Source organism: Daldinia caldariorum, assembly GCF_022478825.1.
Source record: "Daldinia caldariorum strain CBS 122874 unplaced genomic scaffold F4812scaffold_10, whole genome shotgun sequence".
NCBI classification, from domain to species: Eukaryota; Fungi; Ascomycota; class Sordariomycetes; order Xylariales; family Hypoxylaceae; genus Daldinia; species Daldinia caldariorum.
The window spans coordinates 1,174,127-1,194,314 of NW_025953046.1; the positions used below are offsets into that span (position 1 = coordinate 1,174,127).

Below are 20,188 nucleotides of genomic sequence, written 5' to 3' on the forward strand. Positions count from 1 at the left end.
TTTTCTTTTCTTTTCTTTTCTTTTCTTTTTTTTTCTTGTGAAACGAGTGAGCTGATTTCACTCAACATCTGGGTTAGAAGGGTTAGAAGGATGGTACTGGCGTTTCAGGGGTAAGCCGTCTTCGGAATCAAGACAGGCTTTGCGGTTACGGTAGGCGTCAGGGGGTAAAGATACCTGGATGAGGAGTTTAAAGTGTACCAGTTATTATGAAGAGGATACGCATCGCATGAATTCAACGAGACAGACGACGGACGAGATTTTTGTTTTATAATGTATTTATCACACTATTTTCGTTTGTTATAACATGGCACCTTTTTTCTCGGTCCCGATTCAACTTCGGGAACACTTATATTGCCCTCCGCGTAACGTTCCATCATCCCGGTCCTACGTCGAGTTCCCCGATTTAGAAACTATCGAAACTATTACATCACCATTAGACCACCCAACTTTGCAATGGCAATGGAATACTGAATACTAGTTTCTCGAAACTATAGGAGGTACCTAACTCACTCACTTCAAAAAGGTCCTAGATACGAAATGGTACACATTCGTAATCAGGATCCATAAAGGGCATCTTAAGAGAATTCTATAAGCGCTAAAAGTGGAAAGTCACCTCCGTTATTCCGCGCCGTCTGTCCTCCGGGTACTCGGGTAATTCCGCTAACCTTTTCGGCGACTTCGTCACCCCGCGTGTAACCGCACCTTGTTGCGGTATTATATGGACATATACTTATTATTACTCGGTACCCGCTGGGTCGGTTCGCATTAAGCCCCGCTTAGTTGGTCCCTCTGAGTCCTTTAAATTATCGAGCGCTAGGTGCTTACTTATATAGATTAGGTATTTTTAGGACCCCTGTTTTGGCGATCTATAGGATAAATCTCATATATTAGGTACTATCCCCATCCCCATCCCCAATGCCGCCTTCTTACCACCGGAACTCATTCTGGACAACAACAATAAGAAGGGCAAAAACACCCCTCTTTGTGCCACCACCTAGAATAACTACTACTGCTACTACGCCCCTTTCACTAAATACGGTGCGCTGCTACTCCGCCAACATGTCCACCTCGACCCAGCAGGAAGCCGCCATCAAGCGGAACCCGCACCCGGACTTCAAGAAGGTGGAGGCGTCGCGGCCGGACTGGGACAGCAGTTCGCAGTTCCGGTACACGAAGACGGCCGACCCGAACTGGTCCTTCGGCTCGGGCGCCAACGGCCAGCGGGCCCCGGACGCGGACGAGAAGAAGCACGTGTGCATCGACCCGCACGAGGCCGGGCGGCCGCCCGTAGCCAACTACAAGCTGCTGATCAGCGGGGTGGTGCCGCGGCCGATCGGGTTCGTGTCTTCGCAGGCGGCGGACGGCAGCGCGCGCAACCTGGCGCCGTTCTCGTACTTCAACCTGGTGAACCACGACCCGCCGCTGTTCGTGCTGGGGGTGGCGGCCTCGCTCGCGGCGCCGAAAGACACGCTGCGCAACCTGCGGGAGACGGGGGAGTGCGTGGTGAGCGTGATCGGGGAGGACTTTTTGGAGGCGGCGAACGCGGCGAGCGTGGACGCGCCGTACGGCGCGAGCGAGTGGGACGTGAGCGGGCTGACGCCGGTGTTCGACACGGCGGACGTGCGGGCGCCGCGCGTCGGGGAGGCCGTGTTCAGCGTCGAGTGCAGGCTCGAGAGCATCCGGGAGTTCGAGAGCCGGGCGAGCCCGGGGAGGACGTCCGGGTGCCTGGTGGTGCTGGAGGGCACGAGGTTCTGGGTGCGCGAGGACGCGCTCAACGAGGAGCGCAACCTGATTGATCCCGCGGTGCTGAGGCCCGTGAGCAGGCTGGGCGGGATCACGTATGCGAGGGTTACGGAGGCGGTGGAGATACAGAGGCCGAGCTTTAAGGGGGATGTTGGTGGGGAGGAGGGGTTGGAGAAGTTGAAGGGGAAGGGGGGAGGGGAGGATAGGATTTGAACCCGTGTGTCGTATCTAGAGAGTAGTACTTAGGTAGGTAGACAAGACTTCCTGAGAATTTTTTGGAGTGGTTTTACTTCAGTCGTTTAAGCCTGGGTAGTAGTAGTAGTAGAGTTAAATCGCCAGAAAGCGCAATACATAGAACAGGGCGAGGGAGAGCTGTAGAGCGGGCGATAGTTGATGAATCTGAAATTATTGTCATATGTCATCTAACTTAACATAGGGGGTTACAATAGAGAGTTTTCTAGTATGTAGTTGAATACGTTGGTCCTAAACCCCCGGGTAGATACTCAGAGAACGTTTCGTATAATTGCTTCATGGAGGCGCCAAGCCAAAAATTGAATATCGTATCGATCTCGCTTTCTTATTAGTTATTCCTGATTTCCCCCCTAAGCTCATGTATCTTGGACCCGGTAGTAGTAAACTTGAAGCCAACGTTAGAAACCCCAACTCATATCTCCATCGGACCAGTTATCGGTGCGCCACGGTACCATTAGCCGACCTATGTATAAGCTTACCCTAGCTTCTTCATCTTCACCCCAGTTCATGCGGGGAAGAGTCGACCGAGATCTCCGGGAATCTATATCAAACCCCACAGATCATCCACCTATCGCCGTTAAGATATCTCCATTCCAGCATCTCGGTTCGGCGTCTTGGCTTTGCGATGTTTCCAGCCCAAATAGCTATATAAAATCCTCCAACTTTGATATTAAACATTTCTATAGGAATATGTAAATAAATATATACCACTTCTAAGTCTATTCCCATTTGCTATGCACTTGACAGGCCCTTGTAACTCAAGCTGTTGGAGGAACTTGAAAAGAAAACTGTCTTCAGCCAGTTGATCTTGTAGTATATCAAAGATGCAGTTCGGCTTAAGTAACTCGCTTACAGTTACGCTCGCTCTCCTCCTATCCCCAGCCCTAGCAATGAGGAACTCCAAGATCCCACCTCGTCCCAATGTCGTACCGGGCCCCTACGTCGCCAGTAGAGCCATGCCCCTCTCGCCTCCGCGCGACCCAGGGCGACACTGCTACGTAAAGCAAGGCCGCGCCACGAGCCGCGACGACGCGCCGCACATAGTCGAAGCGCTGCGCGCGTGCAACGGCGGCGGCACCGTCGTGTTCGACAAGTCGTACGTGATCGGCTCGCCGCTGGATCTCACCTTCCTCAAGCACGTCGACATCGTGGTGACGGGGTCCATCGCCTTCGACGACGCCGACGTGTACTACTGGCAGGACCGCAGCTTCAAGTACGCGTTCCAGAATCAGAGCGTGTTCTGGAAGCTCGGCGGCAAGGACGTGAATATCTACGGCGATTTGAGCCTCGGCGAGGGGAGCAGCGTTATTGATGGGAGGGGCCAGGCGTATTGGGAGGAGCTGCAGACGAACAATGCTGTGAGTTTGAGTATTTTTTTTTCTTTTTTTTTTCGTAGTGATTAGAGTCAAACTAACGGTTGCCGATGCTGACGCTGGAGTTTGCAGCTGTATAGGCCGACGCTCTTTGCTTTTGACGGCATGAAAGGGGCTACCATGTCGAATCTTCGGATGCGCAATCCGCCCAACGTAATTTATAACTATAACAATTATCAAGGTGCTATATTGGTAGCTCTTTGCTAACATGTCTGTAGTGGTTTAACATCATCGCAAATAGTTCCGACATTATCATTAGCAATATGGACCTTCGTGCAGAGGTAAACCCCCTTATACAAAAGACTAAAGATACCTAGGTTAGGTACCTAGAGGTATTGACAACCATATAGTCACTCAACGACGTGAAAATAGCCAATTCGGACGGCTGGGATACCTACCGTTCAGACAACGTAGTAATCCAGGACTCATTTATTCGCAACACGGACGGTACGTCAAGACCAGCACCCAGCTACCTACGTCAAATAGTTACCTACTCCTAGGTACCTGTCTAGTTACTGACCGAAAAGACTGCGTATCCTTCAAGCCCAACAGCACCAACGTCGTGGTCCAGAACCTCGAGTGCGTCGGCTCGCACGGGATCAGCATCGGGTCGATCGGGCAGTACGTGGGGCAGACGGACGTGGTCGAGAACCTGCACGTGTACAACGTCTCGATGGCGAACGCCAGCGACTTCGCGCGCATCAAGGTCTGGCCCGGCGCCCAGACCAACTTCCAGACGCACCTCGTCGGCGGCGGCGGCTCCGGCTACGTCCGGAACGTCACGTACGACCTGCTTCGCAGCGTGAATAACGACAGGGCTATCACGATCACGCAGTGCTACGGGCAGAGCAACAAGACGTTGTGTAATGAATTCCCGGTAAGACGGTTTGACGGAGTTGCTTGCTTCCTTGGGAATATGTTCTATAGTGCTGATATATATCGTTGGATATTTTTTTTATATACGTGTATAGGCCAACCTAACGATCGAAGACGTTACTATAAAAAACGTGTACGGAACAACCTCTGCGAAGTTAGACCCGCAGGCGGGCTCGCTCGTATGCAGCGCGCCGGACGTAAGTTTTCTACCTAACCTCGTGCCTAAAGCATCGAGTTATTTCGAAATTGAGTACATTAGGTACCTCCTATCTAAGCCCTGCTAACACGAATCCCGGACATAGCGATGCAGCAATATCGAAGTCGAAAACATCACAGTCACCGTTCCGAGCGGGAAACCTCCTGTCTACGAGTGCAGGAATATGGACAACGACTTGTTACAGCTGACTTGCGTCGCAGAGTCGGAGGAGGACCGAGATACCTCGCAAGGCTAGGGCCTCTTGTTATTGAAGCAAACCGCTGTATTGTTTGGGGGGAGTGGATAGGTGTAAATACTTGTCGATATTGAAGATTGAACTTGAATAAATTGCAATAGTACCCAGGTAGATATATATTATACCCCTTACTGTTGATGGTTGAGTAGTATGGTCGTATACAACCTGGGTAACCTTGGTGTCCTTTGCATGTTCTTGCTTGTCTACAACTGGCTCTTATTGGCAGTAGTACGCTATAATAAAAGAGCTGTCTATCTTACTTAAACACACCATAGTAATTACTGCAGGTATATAACAAGATCAAGCCCAAAAGGTGACGCCAGCCGTACCAATACGACTCTGGACGTCAAGCGCCGAGCGAAGCGAAAACCACACCACTGCCGATCCGATCAGGGCCCTCGGCATAACAACCGGATTAAGCCATATACACCCTTAAAAACCTTGTCGAACTAGCATCAACACGAGACGTGAATCTCGTTCGTTGTATCGACGCTTCTCGGCCTCCTTGTATTCTGGCCTTGGAGCACCTTGCAACTTTGACTTGAACGCTGGACATATGTAGGTATGTACCCAAGGTAACCTAGCCTATGAGATACTGAATATTTCAATCGAAGGGGTGCTATCCGGATAAATATCGACCGCGGTGTCTATACTGCTACCCATTACGGGATGGGGGACTTATATTGCTACTCAGATAATTAATATTTCCACCATTAACATTACCGCTTTAGTCTAATTCCACAGGGCATGTCGTTCGACCTAGACAAGACCAAAATGGGTATAACATATAGGTACAATACCTACCTATATTCATATATATTGTATTTATACCTACCTCCTATATATATATAATCCACATCTCCCCTCACCATAAGAACCAAGCTTCCAAGCTTCCTTCTTCACACGCAGTAAAGAAACCACCCAGCCCCCAGCATAGTTTATTTTCCACGATGCACTTCCCCAGCACCAGCACCCTCCTCCCCCTCCTACTTCTCGCCGCGTCCAGCGCCTCCGCGGTCCGCACCATAATCCCCAAAACCAGCTTCAACTCGCAAGCCGACTTCGACGCGGCCTGGGCGTACAACTACCCGTGGGGCACGGACCACAACGGCGGCGCGCGGATGGCCCAGTCGCAAGCATCCCTGTCGGGAGACGGGGTGCTCACGCTCACCGCGCGAAAAGTCTCGGGCCAGAAGGACGCGACGCACGGCGGGCGCGCGATCAAGATCCACTACCTGTCGGGGGCGGTGCGCGCGCGGGCGCACTTCGCGGTGGCGCGGGGCGGGGGGTACGACTTCTTGGGCGAGTTCCGGGCGCCGACGGCGCGGGGCGCGTGGCCGGCGTTCTGGCTGACGGGGGTGGAGGGGTGGCCGCCGGAGATCGACGCGGCGGAGTGGAAGGGGACCGGGAAGGTATCGTTCAACACGTTCAACACGTCGAGCGAGCTCGCGTGGACGGACGTCGCGTACCCGAGCCCGGAGCGGTTCCACGCGGTCCGGTGCGAGGTGCGCGACGCGATGAACCAGCGCGACGTGCTGGTGAGGTTCTACCTGGACGGGCAGCTGGTGGCGACACAGGGCGGGGGGGATTTCCTCGGGAAGCCGATGTACTTGTGAGTGTTTGGTGTTGCGCTGGTCCCCGGGAAGGCTTGGTCTCTCTCGGTCTGCGAGGGGGCGCGAATGCTAACTGCGTGGTTGATTAGGATTATCAACTTGCAGATGGAAGGGTCCTCTGGGTCTCCGGGTCCTGCCAGCGGTAAGCACACGGGCCCGAAGCCGCGAAGTAATACACCTCCTGATGGATGCTCTCAAACTAATAGTAATAAAACCAGACACGCTATATCAAGTACGGAACCTGGAGGTATTAAGCTACAACCCATAGTCAGGGGATAAGTCAATAAGGAGGAAAGGCTGTTTGTGTAGATATATCACCTATGTAGGTAGTTATCCTAGGTACCTAGTATCAATATCTCCGTCTCAGTTCTTATGTACAAGCTTGGGATAATCCGGTATGATTAGGATGTGGTCCATAAACAAGCCCAACCAAAACGCCAAAGAATTAATCAATCGTAGAAAGCACTATTAAGCGACCTCCATCATCATCATCACGAACGCATTTTGTAGTTGGCTACCTATTGTAAAGAAAAATCCCGTATCCATCAGAAACAATGGCCATCTTACTAGGGTAAATAGGAGGTTGGGATCTCGTATTACCTATCTCCTCCATGATGGAGACCTATGAGGTATGTAAGTGAATCGCTTATTCCGCCTATACGAATAAGAGCCCGTAGTCGTGCCATCAACTACATGCCGACATATATCCATATAGATCCGCGTCTACAGGGTACACTAGTAGGAGGTACATATATATGCCGATGTCATCCATCAGCACTTAACACGGATCTGGTTAAACCTCCACTTGAAACGTCGCTTTCAGCCCAATTCATGACATGTTGCATAAGTAGGATTCAGCCCAGGATTAAGAATTAGATTCCCGCCCTGTAAGGCGCAGAATTTTACTTTAGGTCCCTTTTAGCGGACCTCTCCCCTACCCCCCGGCCACCTTACTCGAGAGCCTACCTCAATATGGCTGCCTAAATCATCCAGATATAGGTGTCTCAGACCATATATACACATATATATACCTCACATAAGGTAGTCCAGTCCGCCTCCCGCCCCCTCCCTTTCCTCTATCCTCGACTAACAAACCCTAAATAAATAAAATAGGTAGGTAGGTAGGCATCTAGATGTCTAGGAATATTCTCCGCTTTGCATCCAAAAAAAGTCCTTATCATAGGTATCATATCAACCCACCCCCATCGCTCTTCATCCCTTCTCCTCCCCTCCTCGTATATCGAACCTAACCTATACCGTATATCGAAACCGAGCGGAAAGGGGGCTTGTGCGCCAGACTGTCCGATCCTCAACCGGTATATACATACATACCTACCTTAGGTAGGTACCTAACCTAGCCTATATATAAGCCCGTCCCGTTCTCCGCATGTACTTGCTTGCATGCGCACCGAGTAAGAGAAAAAAAAAAAGAAGCAGAGGAAAAAAAACTCCGACCATGCAACTTATTTTTTATACAATCCGTACGCCGACCCGCCAGATCTTATTATGCCTTATGTAGCAGCATATCCTATCCTATCCGCCCCCCCTCGTCTCATATTAACGTCACTGTCTCCCTGTTTTCGTTATGAGGGGGCTTCTCCCGCCGCCCTACTCGCGGGTGCGCCTACTGAGTATCCGATATTCTCGCGTTCGTCGTCCACGACTCGGCCATATCTGCAACCGCGTTAGCATGTCTACCCGTTGAGTAAATAGAGAGGGCCCTATACATACTCTAGTAGCAGCCTGAAGAACCATACTTCCATGTCCTCATGTCTTAGGACCTTATTCGCCCAATCGCGCTGCTGGTTTGCGAGGCGCTCGGCCTCTTTCGTTCCCAGATCGCCGCGACCGAAGAACCGAACAGCCTCGAGCCACTCCTCGCCCTGAAGACTGAGGGGGATGTAGTGCGCCCACGGCTTCAGCCACTCGAGATGCCACTCGCGGAAGATAGCCCATTTGTACACCAAGCTCCTGCTCTTTAGGAACGCATAGAACCGTCCACTGAACGCATTCCCGTCGATGTCCAGTAGGTACTTGTATTTCCACGCGTCTTGTTGTTCCGCATGCCCCTTGATCGTGAAGAATTCCTTTTGCGCGTCGCAGTCCCCGGGGTCGCACTGCCCCACTCCCGAGAAGTACACATCGATGATGTCCTTATAATCGCCCCGCGGTACCTCCTTGACCTCCCATTTACCATGAGTCTCCTCGAGGATCTTAGCGTTATCAGCCGCGTTCATCTTCTTCACGAACCGCTGCCGGTGCTGTCGACGCCATCCGCCGTTCCTGCTGAAACCACCGGTTGTAGAGCCGCGCCAGTAGAACTTGTCCTCCTTCTCGGTCCACGGAACGTCTTTCCCTTCGTCATACGTTACCTTCTCGAACCAGTACCACGGCGACGGGTACAAGATGTCGGAGTAGGACGAGATCTTGGACTGCGAGAAAATCGGGAATAGGTCGAGCACGATGTTGTATGCGTTGGGCCGGTCGAAGAAGCCGAACGTCGAACCGAGTGACGGAGAATAGCAGATATCAGACATGGCCGTGATATTGTAGATAAAACCCAGCTCGCCCAAGCCGTACCTGGATATATCATCTTTTCTCTCTTCTTCCTCTAACCCCCTAGAAGGACTTTCTGGAGGACATGATAATCTCGAATGGGTCCACGTCGGCTGGTGAGCAAAGACGTTGAATCGCGTCAGCTTGCTCTCCTCAAACTTGCTTCCGTCATTCAGCCCCTTGCCCATCGGTGTAAACTCGTTCCTCAGGCGAGAATGGGAACGGGCGGCGGGCATATTGATCTCCTTGGCCCTCCTAACTAACCTAGCTAGGTCGTCGTGCGGTACGATAACTCTCGACTCGTCGTGCAGGTTAAAACACAGGTCCATATCGGGTAGCCACTTTATGAATTTTCCCATCATGCCCGCAGTGGCCTCACGCTGCCACTCGCTCCCACCCTGGATATGCGTAATCTTACCATTCCGGATCTGGATACCCAGCAATGCGTTGTCGAAACCTAGAGCCTCCCTGGCGCGCGCGCGTATCGTGAAGGGTTTTAACCCCCAGAAGGGCGTCAGCGACTCGTGGATCATATCGAATTCGTCGATGAGCTGGACGTTCTTGGCCTTGGCAAACTCGAACCATTTGTCGAAGTTGGGCGGGGGCGGTATCCCGTACCGCCTGCGGTACTCTGCAACGGCGTCCTTGATTGTCTTGGACTGACGTGACCTCGTCGCCTCGAGTTCCTTCTCCGCTTGGGCGACTAAATGGGATATGGGATGTTCTCCGCGGGGGGCAGGCTTCGGCTTGGGATCATAAGGGACCGGGAGCACCAAGGGCTGGGGTGCGTTGTTGGAGCCATCTTTCCAAGCGTCGTATTTATGCGATAGAGGACCGGGTTTGAGGTTTGAAAGGTTGGTGCCGGAGGGCGTCAATCGGAAAAGAGTGATGACGCAAAGACCGAGGAAGACGAGCCCGCCGGTTAAGATCAGTTGGCGCGGCCGCATTTCTCTTCAGGCCTCTAAATCCTACCCACGATCTGGAAGGGTCTATCTGAGACTTGTTTGCGCAGTAGGAAATAATGATGTAAAGAATGACATTGGTAACATGTACCTTAGGTATCGTGGGTTAAAGAGGAGAAAGAGGGACACCACATACACACAACATACAATACAATACGTATGTATATGATGAGGTAGGTAGTAGTGTTAAGTGTATCGGGTTGTGTGTAGAAGGAAATAGGTATAGAAATATGGAGATACCAATGGAGAAATGGATTCGAATTCAAATTGAGGTTCAAGAAGGCCCCCCCTTCCCATTCCTGTTTTTTTCAGTTACTGGCATCTGGAAAGTAGTGCCCCGGTATTTATTTGCTTGACCCAATGAGATGTTTCCATTTAATCAAAAGACCTGCGGGAAGACGCACTGTGACGCGTCTATGACCCGACCTAGGCCATAGTATCCTTGATATCATGTACAAATTATTTCGAGCTTTGCGGGCCGTAAGGCAGGGGTGTAATAAAGCACGTGAATACATCCGAAGATGGGCAAACATGTGTGAATAGATGAAATATGGTTACAGAAATTGCAAGATTATGTTTGACAATGGATGACAGAACTTTATAGCGAATAAACTCAATTACTCCGTCATCGTTGTACGAAAGGATCACTTTAGTGCATTCTGTAATTGAGGGTGTTCTTCGAAGTACCTAGTCATGTACCAGGTATCTAACTGTGGCACACAGTACTTACGTACAACCGTACAACCGGCTTTTTCACATGACAAGTCCGCGGCTTGGCAACAAGCAAGGGGAAAAACAACGAGTCAATAGGCTAGACGCATGCAAGAACTGGACTTTGTATAGCATTTCGTGGTATCATGGTGTGTATTTGGCTGAAAACAACATCAAGCATCATTAGCTTGGCCATTATCCATTTCCTCCCAAACGCCGAAAATGCTCTCTCAGTCAGTTCCTATCCCATTGTTCTTTTTTTAATTCCCCCTTTTTTTCGTCCGCTTTAGTAGAAGAAACCAATGATCTTGCCAGCGACGTGCTTTCTTCGGGCCTCCTCGTGGTCCATGATACCGGCGGAGGTGGTGAGGATTATGTAGCCGAACTGACGGGCGGGGAGCAGCTTGACAACCCACTTCTCGAGCTGGGTAAGGTGGACGTTGTAGCGGGGAGAGATGACACCGCACTTGTTGATGCGGCCGTTCAACTGCACAACGATCTTGCCGGATCGGTGGTCATCAACCTCCTCGAACTCGCCAATGTAGCCTAAAAAAAGAAAAAGCGTTAGCTGGATGTAGCGAAAGATTAAACGTAAGACTTCATTTTAGGATATAAGATATATCAGAGCAACGTGTGTAAGATTCATTCGCTAGATAAACCTCGATCTATCGGCAACTTAAAAGACTTCGATCGTAGGGCGTTTTGAGACCGTTATCCAGTTATCATGCCGAATGCCTTGGGGGGAAGAATACCGGAGACTAATTCATGCCAGAGTTAAAGTAAAAAAGAGAAAATATATAACGTACCGTGGCGCTGCATGACGGTCAAGAACTTGACAATGACCTTGGAGCTAGGTCGGATGAGAACCTGGCGCTTGCCGGTCTTCTCGGCGTTGTTGATGGCGTTGAGCGCATCGTTCAGAACGGAAGTCTTGACCATTTTGGCGGTGGTGCGAGATTCTCAGATCGTTCGAAAAGGATGTGAGGTATCTGTTTCGTAACGGTGTTTTGGTTAGCCTTCAAAAGCCAAGAGCATGGAGAGTGCCCTCCCCCAATGTGCCACTTTGGGGAGGGTTCTGCCCGCTCAGTACTGGAGAGGAGAAGCGTATCAGAAACCCAACTCGTCCATCGTGATGCGTGATGCGAAGGTCGGCGGCAAGGTCTCTGATTGCTCTCCCCCGGCTTCTTGAAGGGCGCATTGGGGGAAGGATTAAATGCCTTTAATTCAAGGCATGGCGAATTATTATTACTATTATAACATACCTCTGTGGAGGATCGTGAGCGAAGGGGAAATTGCTTGACGCTCAGAGTTGAGTTGCTTGTAGTGCAAAAGTTTGGTTGTAGTGAACGGAGTGGAGGTAAGAAAAAAAAATGAATTAGAGGGATGGTTGGCAGTTGGCAGCTAGGTCAATTAGATTGATTTCTTTTTTTCGCGGTATGAAAATTGTGGTGAGTGGGCTGAACTGAGAATCTCCACCCAATGGGGTGAATTTCGGTCAACTAACCCTAAGCGATACACAACTAACACAACTAACGACCCCCCGCAGTGCACCTTCCGTAACGCCCAAGCCTCAATTGAATATACTCTATTTCCATTTGGGGACTTGGAATTATTCCAGATTTTCGCACGACTCTACCCACCCACCAAACTCACCTTTTACATCTCTACACAACAAAACCACTCTTCGAGGATCGCACCGGTGTCAAACAAACAAATCAAGATGGTATGTTTCTTGTTACGTTATTTACTATTATTATTATTGTTATCATTATTATTATTGCGCCTGGGCGCGCGGGGCAAAGATATCGAAAATGCGATAACCTTTACATCTCGTGCTTTAAGCTCTTGTTGTGTCATTCTCTCGGTGTGTGCGCGCGCACGTGCAAGCTGTTTTACTAACAATTTATTTCTTCCAATATAGTCGGACGTAGAAGAGAACAACGCACCCGAAGCCCCCGAGGAGGTTGAAGTTTCCGCCGATGCCTCCAAGGGCCAGATGTCCGTTCTGGACGCCCTCAAGGGTGTCTTGAAGCTTGCCCTCATGCACGACGGTCTCGCCCGGGGTCTTCGCGAAGCATCCAAGGCTCTCGACCGACGAGAAGCTCACATGTGTGTCCTGAACGAGTCCTGCGAGGAGGAGGCCTACAAGAAGCTGGTCATCGCCCTCTGCTCCGAGCACAAGATTCCCCTGATCAAGGTTCCCGACGGAAAGCAACTGGGCGAGTGGGCTGGTCTCTGTAAGTTACACAGATCTCTAGGAGAAATATACAAGCAACACAACAACTAATCGCAATACTTTACAGGCGTCTTGGACCGAGAAGGCAACGCGCGCAAGGTAGTCAACTGCTCCTGCGTGGTTGTCAAGAACTGGGGTGAGGAGTCGACCGAACGATCCATCCTCCTCAACTACTTCCAGACCGAGCAGTAAAGGGATTCATATCAACAGGCGTTGTGCGGGGATATAGACAGTGGAACGGGATGATTTTTTTCAAGCCATCGTCATGAACCCTTAGCATGTACTTTACCGGCTTGTCCATCTGGCATAGATGCTAGATAGGTAAAAAGTAAAAAAAAGGGTGCCCATACTGCATCAGGAATCAAGGAAAAACTTGCATTACCAATCTCGGCTGCGAAGCCTCTTTTCTTATCTCATGCGCGTGATGTTTGTTGACTATTACTATAACTCTGAGCTCATCATTTGCGCTCTTCTACTACAATGAGGTGGTATCCGAATTCTGTCTTAGCCTCTCCAATGTGTAAGTTACTGCCTTTACTCTCTGGCAGCCCCCAAGCAACGTTTTCAAATTCAGGTTGCAGTGAGCCTTTCCGCTGTGTACCAAGGAGACCGCCTAGAATTTTTCCGAGTTAGCTTTTGAATTTTGGTAAAAATATCCCCCATATCAACAACGTGAAGTAAGTGGTAAGAACGACTCCTGCTTTGTAGATGAAATAAGATGAAATAACAGGTAGTTATACCTTGTTTTGCTTTATCCTCGCTATACTCCCTAGCCACTGCGATGAAATTGTTCAGCGTAGGGTCCTCCCTGATCTTAGCCAGCGCCTCTTCCTTCTTGGAGTGCTTTTCGCACTGCGAGTTGTTGTGTGTCAATTTTTCGTATACTCCAGGACGAGAAGACATAAGTATAGAACCCTCCCCCCCCCCCCCCAACTTACCAGGATATGGCGGACCACGATGGACTGAGCGCCTTTCACTTTACCGCCCTTCTTATCATCTTTGTCGCCGGTATCCTTGCTATTGGATTTAGTATCGGCCTTCTTTTTCGCGCCCATTTTGAGTAATATTGGTTGACGTCTGTTAATGATAAGTGAGCTACGAAGTTGGTATGAGAGAGCCCCACGTTTTGATCTGATCGAACTGACGAACTGACGAACTGACGTGCAGACAAGTGCGGGTAAGACGAGGGGCTAATAGAGGGTCGCTTTCAGCTGGCTGGCGGCTGTCAGCATATACCCCATTAAGCTTGCCAGGCTTGTCCCTTGTCTGCCACTTGTATTCAGTGTCTTTCTCATATCATCAACATATACGGTTACTCGGTCTTATAACATTAGGTACACAACTTAATCCGTCGTATTCAACTATGGGTACAATTTTCTAAGTAATAATAATTCTTAGTAGGTATAATACAAATAACTAGGGGAACGAATGACATCGAGAGGATGTATATATGAGGCCCCCTCTCCCACCCCTATTCCTGAGAATCAGCACCCGACCCCTACCGCGAGGCCGACGCTCTGAATAGCCGTGCCCGCCTCCAACCCTCCCTGTCTGTCTTCTCCTCTTGGCGTCTGAGCTTCCAATCCAGGTAGCTCGTCTCCCCCCGCAGGAGCTTGATCTTGTCGCCCTCGAGCTTCTCGTACAAGTTCCAGTCGTCCAGCTGCGAGGGCCGCGGTATGCTCCCGATATCCTCCAGGGACACCTTCGGGCTCGGCACCCGCTCGAGCGTCAGTTCGATGCGGTAAATGTTCATCTTGTTGTCTAACTTGCACCCGTATTGTTTGATGGTGAAGCTGTTTTTGTTTTTTTTCGGTCGGATAGATGAGTTAGGTAAGTAATCTCTTTAACGGCTGGCTAGCTAAGTAGCTACCTAAGGTTTTTACCATGGGTAACTTACAGTCCATCGTAACGAACGCCGGCCTGCGGCGCCAGAACACTCTTCAGTCTGTAACCCCGAAGGACGCGGATCTGTCGGCCGACTTGTGATATCAGGGCGATATGCATGTCTCTGGACTCGCCCTCCCGAACGTATTTGGACGTATTGTCGCGTATCCATTCTTCCTGTCCCGTAAGTAAAGGCAGTGTTGTGATACAATACCGGCCCTTCGTAGGCATTTCCAACGAGCTACCCACCATGCCATCTCTCTCGGCGCAGGTAATATTCAACCACCAGCTTTCGGCACGTCAGAAACCGGAACAGACAGCTAAGGTAACATTAGACTAAGAGGGGATGGAAATTCGAGAACTTACTGCCCAGGATCAAACTGCAGGTCCCCTTCGAGCTCGGAAATCGGATCGCCCACCTTCGTCTGCCACATGCCAAGGTTGTACGCCGCGGAGGTATTGAACGAGACGTCCTTGAGGCGGCCGCCCGCCTGGACCAGCGCCGCGCACCGGTTCTGGTCCATCATGGAGTACTGCTCGCGGAAACGGCGCCTCCAGGCGCGCCACAGGTTCTTAACGTGGGAGACGAGGACGCGGAACTGCAGCGGGAAGAAATTGTCGCTCCTAATACTACTACCACCACCACCACAACTCGTCCCCGCCGCCCCCGTCCCCGCCATCGACGGGCGCCCCCGCGCGCAGGCGGCGGCAGCCTTCGTCTTTTCCTTCTCGGCGAACTGCAGGATCTCCGCGAGCAGCTTGTCGAGCCGCGCGTACTTAATCGTCTCGATGTCGAGAGTCGGGCGCCCGCACTGCTGCTCCTCGTCCCGCAGAGCCGCCTCCAGGAACCCGCTTAGCTTCTCGATGTCGGGGCCCACGCTGCGGCGGTGCTCTAGGTTCGTCCTCACGGAGTCCGATAGCTTGAGCAGAGCCGCTCGGTCCCAGTCCAGCTCGCCGCGTCCGCCGGAGGCCAGCGTTCTCGCCGGCTGGGCTAATTTCACCATCGTCAGTCGGTGTCTTTTGATCAGCTGCATGCTGGTTTGTTGAGTTGGTAATACCTCTCCGAGGTGGCGACCTCGTGCTGAATGGCAAGCTACTGGCTCCATCTAAACTAATCAAGTGCGTAACATTCGGGCTTAGGACCTGTCGATACCCAGTGAGATAATAAACTCCACAGGTTACGTATATCGTCGTCATTCAGGGGTCATTCTACCTGATTTGTAGTATCCCGCCGACTATTAGAGAGGAGATGGCCCTGCCCATCGTCGCTAATTCCCACCGCTTTGGGTTTCAGATACAGCCTTGACGCGTCCGCTCGCGACCGAGTGCTGCAGTTATCCCGCGCGATTCGTTCAAGCGTGCTCATTATGGGATGTAATTAATTAATAGACCACTATACACCTAAATCAGGACCTGCGTCTATTCGCATTCCACTTCACGATTTTGAACCTCCAGACCCAAACTCCCGCAATGATAGAATAGCTATCTCATACACATAAACCCCGCCACGGGATGGAAAACATAAAATCTATTAGGTAGCGAAGTTTGTTTTAAAGAATTGAAATTAGGTGTACTTGACGTATATAGGTGATCGGATTAGTACCCAGGTAGGTTTACGAACAAGAAGCCAAGCTTTTTTTCTCGCCTGGCAAATGGAAGTTTGTCAGTAGAAGGTGTGACGGCAATATGTAGCTCGAGGAAAAGAAGCCTCTCTAGCAGGAGCTATGTTTTGCACTTTCCTTACCTCTGGCGGAATAGGTATAGCAGAAGGTTTAGTTTCCATCATATATGGTAACTTACTTTACTTAGGTAGGAGATACCTTATGGGTTACTATGGAGTTGGGCTTTGAAAGCATGTCGGAGTAGAATACCTATGATCTACAACATGGAAGGAATTAGGGGGTGTGAATGACCCTCTCCGTACAATATGACAGGCATATAATGCATTTGAATTTGTCAGGTAGCTATTGGGTATCTCAGCTAAACTTCGTAGAATGCCAAAATGACATGAGCCCTATGCACAATTCTCATTTACATCAAAATCCATCTCAACAACCTAGCACCTCGACCTTCTAACATAACATCACAAGACCATGTGCTTAGAACATCTTGCGTTCCCGTCGTTGAGTTAGTGTGGTGCATAAAAGTTCAGGACCTTACCGGCAAAGAAACATATTATCATGAATGTCTTTAGGTCTCCACCCTCTGCCAATGAACCTCGCTCTTTAGCCTAGAAATGACTTGGAGCGAGCCTAAGGCAGAAGGGCAAAATAGTTGGACGTCAAATGAAAAGCTATACGAGATAGACTGGCTTCGTAACAATGAAGTACCGGGATTAGGTCTTCTTACTATAGAGAGGTGGCGGTATCTTCGTAAGGTGCAGTCGATAGAGAAGCTAGAACAGCCGTGTCGTCGCTTGTGGGGATCGCCCCTTGAAGTTCTCGAAGAACCATCGTCGCATATTGACTAGTATTTAGTGCAAACCGAAGAATCACTGCGATTTTCTTTTCATCAGTAGTATTAGTAGCGTCCGATTGGCCCGGTCCGTTCGCTTTGCGTTCGGCATCGTCGGGTATATCTACGGCGGCACTCGACGTCTGTTCCTGGGGTTGAATCGCGGGCGTAGTTGTATTCTCGGAAGTCTTCATAATGTTGTTGTCAGTAAATACTCTCAACGCTGCCATAAATAGTTGCATGGCGCTCTTTACAACGGCTCGCACCTGTGATGGAAGGGTGGTGGCAGTTAATGAGCTGGAATCTCCGTCATCTTGCACTGTCGGCTGCACCCCTTCAGTTGTATTTGGCTGATCACTCCCGTCTGTGTAAATTTGCATTTTATCTTCCTGAGCGTCCAAGACATTATTCTCGCTATTTGCTTTGATATCATCCACTTGCACAGAAACCTTGACTCGCTTATTACTTCCATCGACCGAAGTTTGCACCCAGGTGTCTCTTGTCCGAGTTTCTGGCATGTCGGAAGACTCCTCAGCTTTCCGTCTCTCAGACCTGGCTCGAGCTTCTTGGAGATCTCTGTCTTGTGCGCTTTCGGCAAAGCTTTGCCATCCTGAAGACGGTCCCTGTGTCTGCCGTTGAGCGGCTGTGCGCTCCGCAGCTTCTTTAGCTTTGCGAGCTCGTATTAGATCTAAGTCAGTCGGTACTAGTTGTTCCGTATCGTCCAAGTAAGCCCGGACAGAGGCATCTGGCGTGCCGATGAACTTGCCTAACAATTTGCGGTAAGATCCAGGGAGGCTAAAATCTTTCTGTTGTCGGAGCATGTTTTGGGGGTCTAGCCCGCCATTTTCCTCCTTAGCCATGAATTCTCTGTAGAATTCTCCAATCTCATTATCCGGGTATACGACGTCCCAACCAGGAGAGGGCAATACGACGTCAAAGATGGAATACTTCCCACCGTTAGCTTCTTCCTCCGTCAGTGCATGAACCTTCAACCCGCGTGCATCTTCGGCAATAGCTCCCCCATCTATAAGGTGGATCATATCCTCTTCATCGTTTTCGTTTTGGCCATCTCCTGAAGAAGTCGAAGGTTCAGAACTGATAAGAACCAAGTCTCCTTTGACGACTTGTAAGCCAAACCGTTCCCAGCGTTTGCTTGCGGCAAAATTCCATACTAGAGACTGGTATGCATGAACATACATGGTACGCATTCCACGACTAATTGAAAGGAGGGCCCCAAGAAAATCTCTAGGCTGTTTATCGAGGTGACGCATCAATGCAGCCTCGACATGACATCTTCTGGGTAAACACTTAAGCGCATCCTGAGACTTGCCGGTTTCCGCAAATATTGAACAAGCGCGTGCTCGGTACGTATCCTCACGACGCATCGGCTCAATAGAGCTGGGGTCGGAGATTTCTAATGAAGTAGGGTCGAAAGATAGCAAAGCTCGTACAGCGCCTTCGAAATCACGGTTTAGGATCTTCATCCCGACCTCCTGAGTCCCAATTTGATGTGTGCCAAATCGTTGAGTGCCGTAATAGTTGATAAAGCCGTTCTGGGTAACCTGTTCTAAAGCCGTCTTTACCGTGGTATTCGCAACGTCGAGCTTTTGTTCGAATGTGAGGTCTTGCGTCCCGCTAAAGTAGCAGTTTTTGAGGACAATCACAAACTCATTCCCACTATGGTGTCCTAGGTGGATGGGATGCTGCTCAAACGTGAAATCTCCGAGTTTCACACCATATATCTTGTCATTGTTAAGGGAAATTAGTGACTGGGGATTTCGTCTCCGCATACTGACTCTCTGGGTAGTCACAGCGCGGCGGTCCTTAGTTCCAGCGATGCCGAAGAAGGCGGGCTTGAGATTCAGAAAACGGGCTATTTGACCAATCGCGTCCATGGTATCTCTGTTCTCCTTGTAGAGAGTGAAATGCAGGAACTTTCCGTCCTGATCCTGACCGTCATTCTGCGCGCCGTTCCTGGTTCTCCCGTTTCTCGATCTATCGTTCCTTGAACGGTTGCCTCCCTGTTGGTTACCTTTGGTGATAACTGTTGCCTTAATGGAACCATCCGAATCCGTGGCAGTATCGATTTTGCCGCCAAATATGCGACGAATTTCCTAATAAGTGTTAGCTTTCCTTGATTAAGAGTTTGTGCTAGACGGACGTACTGAATGGACTCGAGATCTCTGTGCTTTATCGGATATTGCTGCAATCGTCACAAAGTCGGAAATTTTACCCTTTGGTTTTGGGGTTTCGTTTGCCTTGTTGTATAAGTTAATCAAGCTTTCTGTAGTGTCTTTGCCGAGAAGCTCTATCAGTAATGTCTGATCGGACACCGATATAGTGATAGAGTTTTCCCCATCTTTTGGCTGTTCTGAATTGGCTGATGGTTCAGATGTCGTACTACCCATAGCAACGGCGTCGACGGTACTAGTTCTTGGTTGTGCTTCTTCAGATGGTGATGACTTGGCAACTTGAGGCTTTGCCGTTGGTTGCTGGGGAGTCTATGTTAGGGTCAGATGGGTTAGCTGCATTAGGTATATACGTGGTGTACTGTAAAATGAGAAAAACTTACAGATTTTGTTAATTCCCTTGCATTTGTCTGGAAATCATGTAGATGAACGACCTCTCCGTTTTTGCTGATCTCGTGGACTTGAAAATCCGTGAATCTGAGATACGTATCGTTAGAAATGAACCGAACAATTGGACTAGCATTATAAAAAAAAAGCCTTCGATCAATCTGTGTTCCCTTACCTTGTACGAAGTTGACCATACCATCCGTGTTCCTTCTCCGACACATAATGAAGAATGCCAAGACGCTTCTCCAAGGAGTTTCGCATTGAGGCATCGCTGCCTTGCGCCATAGCGGTATGGGTTGCCATTCTCGAAGTAAATTTTCAGCGTTTAAAGAATTAATATGCGTAAGGCCTTAATGCATAGCATAATGTATTGAGGTGACGGAAAGACAGAGAAATATGATACGTAAGTCGTGATAGGTACCTCCTAACTAATTTAGTACCTATTCAAGGTTTGAAAGGTGATATGCTTTTGGTGATAGCTTTTGGTGGTCAGGTGGGGT

The 20,188-nt window shown here is 49.9% G+C and overlaps 9 protein-coding genes across 9 annotated transcripts; 4 read left to right on the top strand and 5 right to left on the bottom strand.

The window, feature by feature from the left end:
• Window positions 1-886: 886 nt before the first annotated feature.
• On the top strand, window positions 887-2,337 carry F4812DRAFT_432110 (uncharacterized protein). Its single transcript, XM_047934488.1, has one exon. It carries the CDS (start codon window positions 916-918, stop codon window positions 1,954-1,956), a length of 1,041 nt encoding a protein of 346 aa, XP_047789622.1. The 5' UTR covers window positions 887-915; the 3' UTR covers window positions 1,957-2,337.
• A 349-nt stretch (window positions 2,338-2,686) lies between these two features.
• On the top strand, window positions 2,687-4,841 carry F4812DRAFT_432120 (glycoside hydrolase family 28 protein). The gene is made up of 7 exons (XM_047934489.1): window positions 2,687-3,353; window positions 3,441-3,521; window positions 3,587-3,649; window positions 3,719-3,815; window positions 3,896-4,245; window positions 4,340-4,441; window positions 4,547-4,841. The coding sequence occupies exons 1-7, from the start codon at window positions 2,820-2,822 to the stop codon at window positions 4,694-4,696; spliced, it is 1,377 nt and encodes a 458-aa protein (XP_047789623.1). The 5' UTR covers window positions 2,687-2,819; the 3' UTR covers window positions 4,697-4,841.
• Window positions 4,842-5,421: 580 nt separating this feature from the next.
• Window positions 5,422-6,602, top strand: F4812DRAFT_432124 (glycoside hydrolase family 16 protein). The gene is made up of 3 exons (XM_047934490.1): window positions 5,422-6,308; window positions 6,399-6,451; window positions 6,528-6,602. Exons 1-3 carry the CDS (start codon window positions 5,647-5,649, stop codon window positions 6,575-6,577), a joined length of 765 nt encoding a protein of 254 aa, XP_047789624.1. The 5' UTR covers window positions 5,422-5,646; the 3' UTR covers window positions 6,578-6,602.
• A 936-nt stretch (window positions 6,603-7,538) lies between these two features.
• F4812DRAFT_58812 (glycosyltransferase family 90 protein) lies at window positions 7,539-9,991 on the bottom strand. The gene is made up of 2 exons (XM_047939219.1): window positions 8,041-9,991; window positions 7,539-7,983 (listed from the first exon to the last, which is right to left on the bottom strand). The coding sequence occupies exons 1-2, from the start codon at window positions 9,810-9,812 to the stop codon at window positions 7,893-7,895; spliced, it is 1,863 nt and encodes a 620-aa protein (XP_047789625.1). The 5' UTR covers window positions 9,813-9,991; the 3' UTR covers window positions 7,539-7,892.
• A 623-nt stretch (window positions 9,992-10,614) lies between these two features.
• On the bottom strand, window positions 10,615-11,937 carry F4812DRAFT_432131 (40S ribosomal protein S22). Its single transcript, XM_047934491.1, has 2 exons — window positions 11,345-11,937; window positions 10,615-11,084 (listed from the first exon to the last, which is right to left on the bottom strand). Exons 1-2 carry the CDS (start codon window positions 11,475-11,477, stop codon window positions 10,825-10,827), a joined length of 393 nt encoding a protein of 130 aa, XP_047789626.1. The 5' UTR covers window positions 11,478-11,937; the 3' UTR covers window positions 10,615-10,824.
• A 94-nt stretch (window positions 11,938-12,031) lies between these two features.
• Window positions 12,032-13,159, top strand: F4812DRAFT_432133 (40S ribosomal protein S12). The gene is made up of 3 exons (XM_047934492.1): window positions 12,032-12,261; window positions 12,460-12,775; window positions 12,842-13,159. The coding sequence occupies exons 1-3, from the start codon at window positions 12,259-12,261 to the stop codon at window positions 12,964-12,966; spliced, it is 444 nt and encodes a 147-aa protein (XP_047789627.1). The 5' UTR covers window positions 12,032-12,258; the 3' UTR covers window positions 12,967-13,159.
• On the bottom strand, window positions 13,077-14,100 carry F4812DRAFT_432137 (FKBP-like protein). Its single transcript, XM_047934493.1, has 4 exons — window positions 13,936-14,100; window positions 13,713-13,851; window positions 13,515-13,626; window positions 13,077-13,387 (listed from the first exon to the last, which is right to left on the bottom strand). The coding sequence occupies exons 2-4, from the start codon at window positions 13,827-13,829 to the stop codon at window positions 13,233-13,235; spliced, it is 384 nt and encodes a 127-aa protein (XP_047789628.1). The 5' UTR covers window positions 13,830-13,851; window positions 13,936-14,100; the 3' UTR covers window positions 13,077-13,232.
• Window positions 14,101-14,272: 172 nt separating this feature from the next.
• Window positions 14,273-16,024, bottom strand: F4812DRAFT_460161 (uncharacterized protein; the record flags this gene model as incomplete). The annotated part of the gene is made up of 5 exons (XM_047937661.1): window positions 14,273-14,567; window positions 14,672-14,947; window positions 15,025-15,649; window positions 15,717-15,801; window positions 15,872-16,024. 5 exons carry the CDS (start codon window positions 16,022-16,024, stop codon window positions 14,273-14,275), a joined length of 1,434 nt encoding a protein of 477 aa, XP_047789629.1.
• Window positions 16,025-16,586: 562 nt separating this feature from the next.
• F4812DRAFT_432142 (pseudouridine synthase) lies at window positions 16,587-20,175 on the bottom strand. Its single transcript, XM_047934494.1, has 4 exons — window positions 19,864-20,175; window positions 19,685-19,778; window positions 19,278-19,613; window positions 16,587-19,226 (listed from the first exon to the last, which is right to left on the bottom strand). Exons 1-4 carry the CDS (start codon window positions 19,989-19,991, stop codon window positions 17,007-17,009), a joined length of 2,778 nt encoding a protein of 925 aa, XP_047789630.1. The 5' UTR covers window positions 19,992-20,175; the 3' UTR covers window positions 16,587-17,006.
• Window positions 20,176-20,188: the final 13 nt, after the last annotated feature.